The following is a 13464-nucleotide window of genomic DNA, read 5'->3' as shown; positions in this document are numbered from 1 at the left end:
GGGACGGAGGGAGTAAGTGAACAGGGTAATCCAGAAAGTTTACATGTATATCAAAGATCTCAAAAGTTCTTTTTCTATAGAAGAGATTAGTGATGCCAAGTTAAACAGTACAACATAATAGCAACAACATGGACTTGTAAACTAAAATAAGTACGTAAAAAAGTTCCTATTTTCCCCCTTCCATTGCAACATACTTCGTAATACGTATAACACTAAGGTCTTACCCTTTACTAATTATTGTTATGTTTATTTAGGGGTCGTTTGGTTCGAGATATTTATTTAAAGATAAGAGAATAAACTGGAACAATGCCCTTTATTGTTGGGCTAATTGGCTATTCCCTTCGCCCTCTTTCCATTTTCACTCCACCCAAAAATCTTCTAGATAGATTCCCACTCCCTCCCCCAAGTATTTTCACTCTCTTTCCCCCCACTACCCCTTAAAACGTTGACTTCCTTTTAACCAACTTTGACCAACCTTATAGTACTATATACCACCATCTGGATCTACCCCAGCCCCAAAGCATACCCCACCACCATTAGCCACTTTAACCACCCACCGAAAAACCATCCTACCACCGATCGACCATATATCCCACCCAAAACCAATGGAAACCACCATGAAACCACCCAACAACCATTGGGAAACCAACCACAACAACCTAAGACAACTCTGGAAAAAAAACACCTGTAAAACATATGCGACCATCGTAGAACAACATGCAAACCACCACATGACAACTAAAATCATTGTGACCCACCACAAACACCCGCAACCACCCGAAACCAACATTCATCAACCCAAAGTTCACCAACCAACATAAACATAATTTAAATGGTAAAAGATATGAAGCTTTCATGGTCGAATTGACGTTTAAAGCGTCAAATTGGACAAGGTTGTGACACAATTACGAGAAGGGAGAGATATGGGTGTCAAAAAAAGAAAATGGAGGGGGGGGGGGGGGGTTTGAGGCGGTTGGGTCAATGGAGGAGCGACGATAGCATCAATAGAGGAGTGTTGGCGGCAACGTTAATTGGGAAGGAGAGACAGAGATATCAATGGGGAGGATCGATGACAACATTGTTGTGGAACGGTGGTAAGGGAGAAGGAAGGGAGGTGAAATGACAAAATAATATCAAACAACACCTCATATCAAAAGAGTTTATTTTCCATTCCTCCTCATTCCCTATAAATATATGAACCAAACGCCCCTTTAAGAAAAATTTAGTAAGGTCTTATTAATTTCGTCTTGATATGCTGATATCCCTCTGTTTCCTATTCATCTTCCTGTGTTCCTTAATTGTGTGTATCAAAAATATTTTAACGTGTATAGTCTCTATATATTTATACAACTTCATTTACCCATTTGTCATCAACTTTTTTACTTTTGTTGTGTCATAATTCATTTTCTATTTGCTGAGTCGATGTTTTTTTAAAAAAAATTTAATCAATCCACCTTTACCACTCCCAACATTTATTCAACACATGTTTACTCATTATCGCATGAACAAAAAAGCTACCTATACTAAGCATGTCATACACTATTTTTTTCTACTTATTTCAAGAAAAGTCTATATAAAATAAGTTCAAAGGAAATAAAGGCTACCTAAGTACAACTTGTAACTAAAACAAGTCACAACAAATTCTAATAAGCGCAATTAAGTTCATATAAGTTTAGAAACACAAATGAAAATTAGATGAGCAGAATACACCTTTAATCCAATTAACACCTTGACCCTTGAAGAAAAATTGAAAAAAAATCAACAATTCAATCTTCAAAACTGAATTAACTACAAGTACTCATTTAATGCAAAATAATACTCTACTTACCCATTACTTAATCTACGTAAAATATTTCAAACAAGGAGATAAAACCCCTAGATTTGTGAGAAGTTTCTGCTTCGACAAGCCGAATTCGGGTGAGTGGACCGAGGAGATAGAGTATTTAGATGAGAAGGGTAGTGTTATTTATGCCGGTAAAGGCGTTCCCTCCGTCGAACCGGGTGTTGATGATCATGTAATGTTAGATGGGGTTAAGAAGTCGTTTCTGAATGGTTCAACAGTAGCAAAACTTGTGGAGATAGTGAAGAGGTGGAAATGGGGGCCTGAAATGGAAACCCAAATTGGACAAACTTCAAATTGTACCGTACCCAACATGACGCGGGTAATTCAGGCAATAAAGACTATCAACGATGGTGAAATGTCGGCGCATTTGTTCCAATGGTCAAAGAGACAACAACGGTATGCTCCCAATGACGAATGTTAAACAACATCCAATTCAATTGAATTTACAGATTTAGGGAATAACCCTAATTTTTCTACATTAAAAATACACAAAATTACAACACCAATCTTACCAAATTGTGGACGAACACACTCGAATTATGATGGGGATTTACCGAATGATTGATTAGAGAAAAATAAAATAAAATCCACAAAGGTACCTTGTAAATTTGTAGATTACCTGATTTTACTTGGAAAATATAGGGTTTTTTTTTTTTGGCTTTTATATGTGGGAATTTCTGATGGAAAAGGGATAAACATAGTCAACTTTCACAATACATGACCTGTACAGATGGTCAAAGACTAGGAAATTAAAGTCAATGACGGAAAGTGGGAATAAGTTGTCTCTCGCACCAAAATATGATTTATGTATCCTGACACTCTATTTTTCATACCATTAAGGACAATTTTTTTTTTACCACCTACAAAAAATTAAAACTTGTATTTTACCACCTAAAAATAATTAAAACTTGTTTTTTACCACCTTAAAAAATGAAAAAAATAGATGAAACATTTATGTATGACTAACTAATTCAAATTTTCTCCAATTGTATACATTCCTTGTGTGATTTTCTTTAACTCTTTCACCCTTCGCTCTTTACTTCCATTAAACCGCCTAAAATACAAATTTTAGTTTTTTTATCTAGTCGACGACCATAAATCAAAACAGTACATTTATGATAAGAAAACCAGAAAAAACAAAATTTAGTGATGACAAATTAGGTAAGGGCCGCGACGAGCGCAGGCCCTCTCTCCAACAAATTACGACGTACAGTCTCCCATCAAGGGAGATGTTAGGCGGGTGCACCTCGCCAATGATGTGCAATGGAAGCCACCAGCCTAGGCCATGGGCCTTCCTGATCACCCATTAGCCCCGTCCAGGTATGTAAGTTTTTATGTCGTTTTATCCTTTCTTATTATACCCTTCTCCTTTTCCTACTTCTCTTTCTCTTCCCATGTGGGACTCTATTACTTTGAAATCCAAAACCAATTCAATCTTCACGTTGTTCTTTCCTAAATCAATTCTTATTTATTTAATGATTAGCGTGATTACCAACCTCATCAAGTAGATGATGGCCTGCTTGTGTTAGTTGTAGGCGAGGTTAGCAGAAAGTGAGTAGCAACAAGGAGAATCTAGTAGGTAGGCTGGATAAAAAATATAAGATGAGAGTATATGATATGGAGTAGATTATTTTTAATAGGTAAGAAGAATGATCCAACTGAACCAACACTTAACACAAGTTAACCAGTTCAACTATGCATGTCATCGCTTGAGTCACTCCCAAGTATGACATGGAGTAGATTGATGTAGGGATACTAAAAGCATTTATACAAAAATTACTTATAGAAGGGATAAGCATAACGAACTAAAGCTTTTGATTTGTTAAACATCTATATTTGGGTTAAATCAACAAATTATGAAGAATTAGGTACGTTCTTGAGTAAAGATGGTTGTGGGCCGGGCCGGGTCGTGCTTCGTGTCGAGCCCACGGGTCGTGGGCCTAACCGTGTCGGGCCTACGCCAGGGCCACGTTGTTTCGTGTCGTGCCGTGTCGGGCCGAAAAGTTAAAAATAAGGCCCAGGCCCGGCCCAAGCCCACGTGCTTTCGTGCCGGCCCGTCATGCCTAAGGCGAATTTGATTAAATTTAACGTGCTTTGTCATGCCGGGTCGAGTCGTGCCGTGCCTTGTCGTGCTTTTCCCAAAAAAACAAGGCACAGGCCCGACCCATGGCCCACGACTTCGTGCTCGTGCCGGGCCCCACAACCATCTTTATTCTTGAGGTTTGCCTTTTGACCTTGTGACTCGTCTATTTGACTTTTAAAAAAGGAAAAGTCGATTACTTTGTTGCCGTTTTTAGAGAATTGATTTAGATAAGTTCTATTAATATAAACTAAATAAAACAGGTTGAATAGAACGAAACTGAAATACGTACGGATTATAGGAGTTTAAAAGAAAATAAATAAATAAAATCGAAGGAGTACATACATTTTTTTTAAAAAAAATTAACGAAAAATAAACCCTATTGAACCACCACCTCCCAAATATTTCCCAGTTGGGACTTGGCCGTATATGAATTAGATAAATGCTACTCCCTCCGAACCTAAATGTTATTCCCGTTTGTCATTTTACGCGGTTATTAAGGAAAAAGAAACATTATAAGATTAACTATTATTAATGTAGTTTTATGGGGAATTGTTGTTTTTTTATTCCATTTTCACAAGAAAACAAAATAGTTGAACCAATAGAATTCAAGGAATAAAAATGCCAACTCATTAATCCATCCAAACTTAAACCAACCAATGAGACTACAAGGTTTTTTATTAATAAACCAATAGAATTACAAAGTTCAAATTACAAAGTTCAAATTACAAGGAAGAGATTAAAAAGGAAATAAAAGAAATGGGAAGATTATTTTGGGACACTAAAAAAAGAAACGGGAATAACATTTAGATTCGGAGGGAGTAAGAGAAAATAATACACTACTCTGCAGTCCGTACTCCATACTCCCTCTGCTCTGAAATAATGGGAACAATTTCACCTTTTCACACTTGCCAATGTAAATGTTTGTTCATTAATATCTCTAATTTTGTATTCATATTTTTTTTTAAAGTTGATATTCCGAAAATATTTGTCGAGACGAATCAAACAAAATCCCACATGACTGTATATTTCTTTACCCATAAATCACAAATAATGGGGTATTTAATTAGACACTACCCGCCACTCCTGCCTGCTTGCTAAGTGCTAACCTCCTTTGACTTCCAACCTTTATCAAGATCCAAAACCTTAAACTCAAGTGATACAGAAAGCTCTCATATACTAACATTCAACTGCATGTTCTCTTGATTCTACTTTGGAAATTTGGGTATATTTCTTCTCTATTTTCCCAATTATCTTCCAGCTTCAATTTTTTTTTCTCCCGTTATTGGTTGTTTGTTTGAAGCTGTGAAGTAAAAAACACTTGTCTAATTTGCTTTCTGTTTTTATTTTCCTTTCTTAATTTAATGTCGATGATCGTTTGCTTTATTAGTTTCTTAACTTCAATTGCTTCCTAAGTTGGTTCCAGAAATGAAAAAGGGTAAAAAGAAAATAAAGTGAAGTTAGTAATTCATGTATTCTGGAGTTGTTTTTTGGTGCTTTTGTGTTGATTGTTTAACCCTTTTATTAGTTGAATTTCTTATATATGCACCCGGGAACATGGTGAAATTTTCTTAGTGTACTCGAGTCTGATTTTCGTGGTGCCGGATTATGTTCTTCTTTAATCCACCTTAGTGTTTTATCCATCTATCCGTTTTAATTGGGTTGAAACTTAGAGTAATGTAATTGTAGTGGCAAAAACTGCTACTGGTGGTGTATAAACTTTTGAGGTTTGGGCTATAATTTAAAATTAATTATGAACAAATTAGTGGACTAAATCAATTCAGATAGAAAGGTTTATATTTGTTGTTTGTTGTGGAATCGGAGGTTAGTGGAGCCGTGGAGACGATACATTTCACTTTGATTGTAGTGTCTCCATGAAATGCTCCATTTGGTTTGGCGTAAAACTTTTTAAGTGAAAAAGGATTTTCCAAGGAAACCACAATTCAAAACTAGTTTTCCTTTGTTTGGTTCCTTATAAAAATATTTCATAGAAAAGGAAAATGGGAGAAGATGGATGGGAAGAAGGAAGAGGGAGGTAAGGAGGGATGTAAGGAGTAAAAGTGGTTTCCTTTCCTTTCAAATGGAAAAGGTTTTCCACCTTTGAGACAATTATGGAAAATTGATTTTCATCATTTGCCAAACGAACAATGTAAAATGATTGAAAAGGGGAGAAATATTTTCCATTAAAACGTTTTACACCAAACCAAAAACTCCCGAAATAACCATGATAGGTAAGACCATAAGACAACATTATACGAGTATTTGTTTAGAGAAATAAGTCCACGGTTCCTATTGAATCGTCGTTGTCACATTATCCAAACCCCTCTTAATTAAATATGTTGCATGTCTGCATGATATTACTAAAGCCCCTTTGTTATTGTTGACTCGTTATCAATAAGGCTCCGTACGATTTGGTGTAAAACGTGTTCATTGCAAAATGATTTTCCATGGAAAAGATTTTCCAAGGGAAAACATAATTCCAAACTAGTTTTCCTTTGTTCGGTTCCTTAAAAGAAGATGGTGAAGATTGAGGGGAAGAAGGGAGAGGGAGGTAAAGAGGAAATGTGGAAAAGTGGTTTCCTCCCTTTCAAATGAAAAAGGTTTTTCCATCTTTGGGTGAGTTATGGAAAATTGTTTTCCATTCCTTGCCAAACCAAACAACGTAAAATGATAGAAAAGAGGAAAATTGTTTTCCATGAAAACGTGTTAGACCCTACCAAACGGAGCCTAATTCATTAGGGAAAAACCCTTGTGCAGTAGATTGATTTGTTATAAGGCCTAATATGTAAATCTGTGTGCATGGATCTCCCGCTCATAGCTGGATACACATTGTTCCTGTTATTTTTGTTTCGAACTTCAATATGAGAGCTGGAATTTCACTTGAATTTGTATTCTTCATAGTAGTACCTCTTAAGGAGTATTTCTTGTCTTTAAAATAAATAAATAAGAAGTGGTTTATATAAGTGCTGTTTTTGTTTGAAAACTTGCTCCCCCCTCTTCACTTCAATTGTACTTTGCATTTCAATCACGCCATGTTATTGGTTGATTGAATAGAAGATTGTGTTGTTGTTTGCTCTGTTAATTTGCAAAGGTAAATCTGTTCACAGCTATAACTTTTTGCAGTTGTGTAGCTTTGCTTGGGTATATGGAGGGAGAGTGCAGCATTGCAAAAGATGTGACTGAAGTAAGTCACTTCAATTGTACAGAGTACATGTGCTCGCTCCCTTTTTCTAAGCGAGGGAAATTTTGTGGCTTATTTACAATAACAGGAAAGTTATGTATCCTTCAAGCGTTTTATGTGTTTCTACTTTCTTTGATTTGCAGCTGGTGGGAAACACACCTGTAGTTTATCTTAATCATGTCGCAGAGGGTTGTGTTGCACGCATTGCAGCCAAGCTTGAAATGATGGAACCATACTCCAGTGTTAAAGACAGGTGATACCACCTCATGAATTTGTACAAGTCAACTGCACACCCATCAATTCCCGTCCAACCAAAAGAAAAAACAAACATTTAATTGGACTTATTTCATTTTCAGGATTGCAGTTAGTATGATCAAAGATGCTGAAGAAAAAGGCTTGATTTCTCCTGAGAAGGTGTGTCTGTATATACCTTATTTGTCATTTTAAACTTTCTTCACTACGTTTTTGTACGTGTATTCTATGGTCGCAGTTCAGATACAAAATATTGTTGCTAAATACAGAATTTTTCTCTGGATTTCTAAAGACTGTTCTCATAGAAATGACAAGTGGTAATACTGGCATTGGATTGGCGTTTATTGCTGCTGCAAAGGGCTATAAGCTAATCATTGTAATGCCTTCGTATGTGAGTCTTGAGAGAAGAGTAATCCTTCTAGCCTTGGGAGCAGAGTTGCACCTCATGGGTCCAACGAAAAGCTTTCCTGATTTCGTGGCCAAAGCTAGAGAATTATTGGACAAAACTCCAGGCGGCTATTACATTAATCAATTCGAAAACCCTGGGAATCCAAAGGTATGCTGGTTTTTGGACTAAAAATCACTGTACATCCACAGTTGAAGGGGTTTATTTTGATTTTATTTTTGTTGGTTTTTGTGCTTTCAGACTCATTTTGAAACTACGGGGCCAGAGATCTGGAGAGCCACGGAAGGGAAAGTGGATGCATTTGTCTCTGGCATAGGGACTGGTGGTACCGTCACTGGGGCAGGAAGATTCCTTAAAGAGAAAAATTCTGCTATCAAGGTTCTTTTACCGGTCCATTTGCCTGTCTAATCCCCTTTCCCTTTTTTCTTCTTTTATTTTTGAGCCTTAGAGGCGGGCTGTGGGGGTGGTGAGAGGAAGGCTGGGATGCTTGTTAGGAAAAACGGAGTATGTTTTGACCATTGCATACACTGGCAAATGATAAATCCAAGCAGTTTTATGGTTGCTTTGCTGTTGGTGGTGTATTTGCATATTTGGTGAGAACTAAGAAGGGTACATAACTGTTGCAACAAACTAAATTTCCTGTGCTCCAAATTCCGTAAACAACATAACCAAAGAGAAAAATGCAAGTTTAAAGCAAGAACCAAAAACGGGGATAAAGAAAACTCTGATAATTATTGAGTGCTGATCTCCAAACTGTTTTCAATTCTAACACTAACTTGACAGTGGTTCTTCCTTCAAAAGCTTGTTTGTTTTTGCACCATGCTTCAGTATCTAGACTGCTGCTACTAAATACCAATACTTCCTAAAACATATCACGAGAAAACCTGTTATTGAAAGAAAAGATGAGCATATCAGCATAGTCCTCCCCTTGGTCTGACAGAAAACATTCTTCCTAAAACATATCACGAGAAAACCTGTTATTGAAAGAAAAGATGAGCATATCAGCATAGTCCTCCCCTTGGTCTGACAGAAAGCATGTTTGTATATTGCAGAGTATGCACATTAACATATGTATTCCTGTTAGTCGGTCTTCTGAAGTAGTGCTTGGAAATTGAATCTTCCAATGTAGACGCAAAGTAAGGATTGTTTGTGCTTATAGAATATGGAATTTCTCCTTCCTGATTTCCGAGACAATTCAATTCAAATACGCTGATTCCACTCTCGACCCTGATTTGGATTGGTAGTGATTATGTACATTCCATATCAATAGATTCCAATTCCCATCTTGATTCTGAATTGGCAACTGTGATCTTCCCAGAGGAGTATGCATGAACTAAAGCAATGTTGAGCTACTAAATCAACTTTGTAACCTCTTTTTTTTTTGGAAGAACTCATTAGCTTTGGTCCATTGAATCTGCCAATGACACTTGTGCAGTAGTGCTGTTTTGCTTGAAAAATTATTGATTGGCCTTGGGAGTCAACTTTATTCAAAATGTGATATCTAATCACAATTCTGGTCATTGTTTCCTTTCTGTGTTCACATATAGGAAGACTTCCCTTGCTCTTCATATTTTCAGAAAGTAAACGCTGAATTTGAGCTAGTATTTTTCTAATCTGTTTAACTTTGTTGGTTTACTATTAGGTCTATGGTGTAGAGCCAACTGAAAGTGCAGTCCTAAATGGAGAAAAGCCTGGTGAGTCTATAAATCTGTAATGTGTATGGACTCTATAGTCAATAGTATCAGTTTGCTTAGATTTATGGATCAACCTCCAGTCATATCTACATCATTGTTATTTATTTTCGTTCAAAAGCCTGTCACGTGAGAAACTGCCAAGCCTCGCCTTTCCCAGTTATCGCTGAAGTGCTTTCGTTGTTATTTCAACAATCTAAAGTTGTTGACATCTTTATTGGTTTTTGCTTCTGAATTTCAAATTAATTTTTGATGGAGCTGTGATGCATCTTGTGCAAATTGCTATTTTGCTAAGTAGACTCGACGCTTTACATGCAACAGGCAAGCACAAAATCCAAGGGATTGGTGCTGGTGTCATCCCTCCATTACTGGACTTTGACATAATTGAGGAAGTTGTAAAGGTAAGATTCAGAAGACTACTCTCCATTTTCCTTCTGTACATAATTTTCTGAAACATTTTTCCTTCACAAACTCAAATCAAACACTCAGAAATCAGAATGGCTATTGCATGGAAAATGCTAAACAGAAAGTATCTTGATTGAGTTGAGCCTTCGCCCGTACTTTGGTCATCAGTACATTCCATAGGATAAAGTTGAGACTACAACACTTCCTGCAGAAAAATATTTGATTGAGTGAAGGACAGGAAAAGAAACTTGGTATTTTGTCTTTAAAGAAAGGGAGTTGTTGAGACTACAACACTTCCTGCAGTACGTACAACGGTACAAGTCGTATATCAGTCTTAGACTAATAATACATTTCATATTCACTTTGTCATCAGCATAAATTCGATCCAACTTTAACGCTTTATTTTGGCTTTAAAACAATCTGACGAAGATCTAATTTGATATTTCAGGTATCTAGTGATGAAGCCTTTGAAACTGCTAAGCTTCTTGCATTGAAAGAAGGTTTGCTGGTAAGGTCATTTCCTTGGGCTAATATATTTTCATTGTTGTTTATATCTTACTGATGGGTGTTCTTTGATATATACACACATCATACGTGAAATTAGGTTGGGATATCGTCGGGAGCTGCCGTTGCTGCTGCTATTAAGCTAGCAAAAAAGCCTGAGTTTGCTGAGAAATTGATTGTTGTAAGTGGGATGTTTTCTACTTGGCATGAAAGATCTGTTGCTAGTTATGGTTTTGCGCGATTTTTCATTTATTCCTAATTTACACAAATTATGGAATAAAGAAAGATAAAGTTTGACGAAAACTAAAAACTTAAACATTGAAAATGCTAAGTGAATATATTCAAGGGACAAACACATGATAATGTAATGAATCTTTAAGAGATGGAGAACGTTTGTAGTAATGAGTCGTTAAGGGATGAAGGAGTATTCTACGAAGTATACATGTATGTGCATATTTTTAAAATTAAGTTGCATCAAAATAATGATAGTCATAGGTGTGAATTGGAGACCGTGGGAAAAAAAGAAAGAGAATTACGATTTGCAAAAGAAGGGGTATAGTTTCGTGACGTGATAATGTAATTTGTGCAAAATAATACGAATTATAACATTTTATATCAAGCAACTTATTCACACACTTATTTGTTATAGGTGCTTATCCCTAGCTTTGGAGAGCGTTATTTATCTACCGAGTTGTTTGCTTCAGAGAGGCAAGAAGTGGAGGCTTTGACTTATGAAAGGGCCGATTTGCCACTTTCCCCCTTGTGAAACACCCGCTGAAAAATGAGACGTAATTTGCTCGATCCAATCTAAAATTGCTTTTAAGAATAAGGCTATGATATTGTATTTGTTATATTGAGAATGTAACTTCTTACTAATTGTATTTTTGATACCTGTATGTAACACTATTGGTTTTACCAAAATAGGAAAAGAATAAATTTCCGATTTGTATAGGAATTTTATTTTTGTCGTATAGTAAACAAAGTTATGAATGACTTCTCTCTAAATTGTATAAATTATTTAGGCTTTGTTATATTTGACTGAACTTATATTATCTGAACTTATTTGAAAATAACTTATTTTGTCTTGAACAAACATATTTTTGTGTGAAAATATCTGGAAATTATTTTGTCTGGAATAAACTTATTTGTGTGTGAAAATGTCTGAAAAAAATTTAGTTCTGCTGAACTTATATTATCTGAACTTATTTTGTCTGAGTAAGTGAAAATAAGTCGAACGGAACAGAGACGTATTCATGTTACCATGGTTATTCATCTATGAAAATATGTTACTGGTATTCATATAAGTAAATTTTTACTATGCAGACGACAAAATTGCCTAGATCAATGTGTGATGACATTGATCGAAAAGCTCGTAAATTTTTATGGGGGGAGACAGAAGAGTCACAGAAGGTGCATTTGGTGGCGTGGGAAACTATTACCAAGCCCGAAGCTTCTATCGTCGACTACATTAAATATAAAACGATCTCAACCGTTCATTATTTTGTTTGAATATCAGCCATTGATTTATTTATTTTAACTTGTTAATATATATATATATATATATATATATATATATATATATATATATATATATATATATATATATATATATATATATATATATATATATATATATATATATATATATATATATATATAGGGGAGGGATCCGGTAAGAACACCTCCTTATGTAAGAACACTTCTTACGGTAAGAACACTTTTACACTCTCCATGTTCTATATTTGTTCAACCATGTTCAAAAATTGTCCAACCATGTTCTAAATTTATCCAATTATGTTCTAAATTGTTCAACCATGTTCTAAATTTGTTCAACCGTGTTCTAAATTTGTTCAATCATATTCTAAATTTGTTCAACCATGTTCTAAATTATTCAACCATGTTCTAAATTTTCAAGCTCATGTTCTAAATTTATTCAACGATGTTCTAAATTTTTTCAAGCATATTCTAAATTTATTCAACGATGTTCTAAATTTGTTCAACCATGTTCTTAATTTATTCAAGCATGTTCTAAATTTATTCAACAATGTTCTAAATTTATTCAAGCTTTAAGCATGTTCCAACTTTATTCAACCGTGTTTCAAAATTAATTAAAGCATGTTCTAAAATTATTAAACATGTTCTAAATTTATTCAAACATGTTCTAAATTTATTCTAACATGTTCTAAACCATTCAAGCATGTTCTAAATTTTCAAGCTCATGTTCTAAATTTGTTCAACCATGTTCTAAATTTGTTCAACCATGTTCTAAATTTGTTCAATCATATTCTAAATTTGTTCAACCATGTTCTAATTAAATTTATTCAACCATGTTCAGCTCATGTTCTAAATTTATTCAACCATGTTCTAAATTTTCAAGCTCATGTTCTAAATTTATTCAAGTATGTTTTAATTTTATTCAACCATGTTCTAAATTTTTAAACTCGTGTTCTAAATTAATTCAAGCATGTTACAAAATTATTCAACTATTTTTTAAATTTTCAAGCTCATGTTCTAAATTTATTCAAGCATTTCTAAATTTATTCAACGATGTTTTAAATTTGTTCAACCATGTTCTAAATTTATTCAAGCATGTTCTAAATTTATTCAACAATGTTCTAAATTTAGAACATGAGAACCTAGTCAACACATATACATATATACATGTTCTAAAATTTCAAGCTCATGTTCTAAATTAATTCAAGCATGTTCTAAAATTATTAAACATGTTATAAATTTATTCAACCATGTTCTAAATTTATTCAAGCATGTTCTTAATCTATTCAAACATGTTCTAAATTTATTCAAGCTTTCCGCATGTTCCAACTTTATTCAAATGTGTTTCAAAATTAATTCAAGCATGTTCTAAAATTATTAAACATGTTCTAAAACCATTCAAGCATGTTCTAAATTTATTCCCTAACATGTTCTAAATTTATTCAATTTTTCTAAATTTATCCAAGCATGTCCTAACTTTATTCAACTGTGTTTCAAAATTTATTCAAGCATGTTCTAAATTTATTCAAGCATGTTCTAACTTTATTCAAACATGTTCTAAATTTATTCAAGCATGTACTAACTTTATTCAACAGTGTTCAAATGTTA

At 34.6% G+C, this 13464-nt stretch overlaps 1 protein-coding gene and 1 non-coding gene across 2 annotated transcripts; one reads left to right on the top strand and one right to left on the bottom strand.

The window, feature by feature from the left end:
- Positions 1-3005: 3005 nt before the first annotated feature.
- On the bottom strand, positions 3006-3171 carry LOC130460299 (U1 spliceosomal RNA). The gene has a single exon (XR_008920211.1). It is a non-coding gene; the product is annotated as a U1 spliceosomal RNA (small nuclear RNA).
- Positions 3172-4988: 1817 nt separating this feature from the next.
- On the top strand, positions 4989-11367 carry LOC110788527 (cysteine synthase). The gene is made up of 11 exons (XM_021993167.2): positions 4989-5148; positions 7047-7107; positions 7248-7357; positions 7461-7518; positions 7649-7912; positions 8003-8140; positions 9405-9456; positions 9775-9854; positions 10307-10366; positions 10463-10543; positions 11012-11367. The coding sequence occupies exons 2-11, from the start codon at positions 7069-7071 to the stop codon at positions 11126-11128; spliced, it is 999 nt and encodes a 332-aa protein (XP_021848859.1). The 5' UTR covers positions 4989-5148; positions 7047-7068; the 3' UTR covers positions 11129-11367.
- Positions 11368-13464: the final 2097 nt, after the last annotated feature.

This window comes from Spinacia oleracea, chromosome 4 (genome assembly GCF_020520425.1).
Source record: "Spinacia oleracea cultivar Varoflay chromosome 4, BTI_SOV_V1, whole genome shotgun sequence".
Taxonomy (NCBI): domain Eukaryota; kingdom Viridiplantae; phylum Streptophyta; class Magnoliopsida; order Caryophyllales; family Amaranthaceae; genus Spinacia; species Spinacia oleracea.
This window is presented reverse-complemented; position numbering and strand designations above follow the sequence as displayed.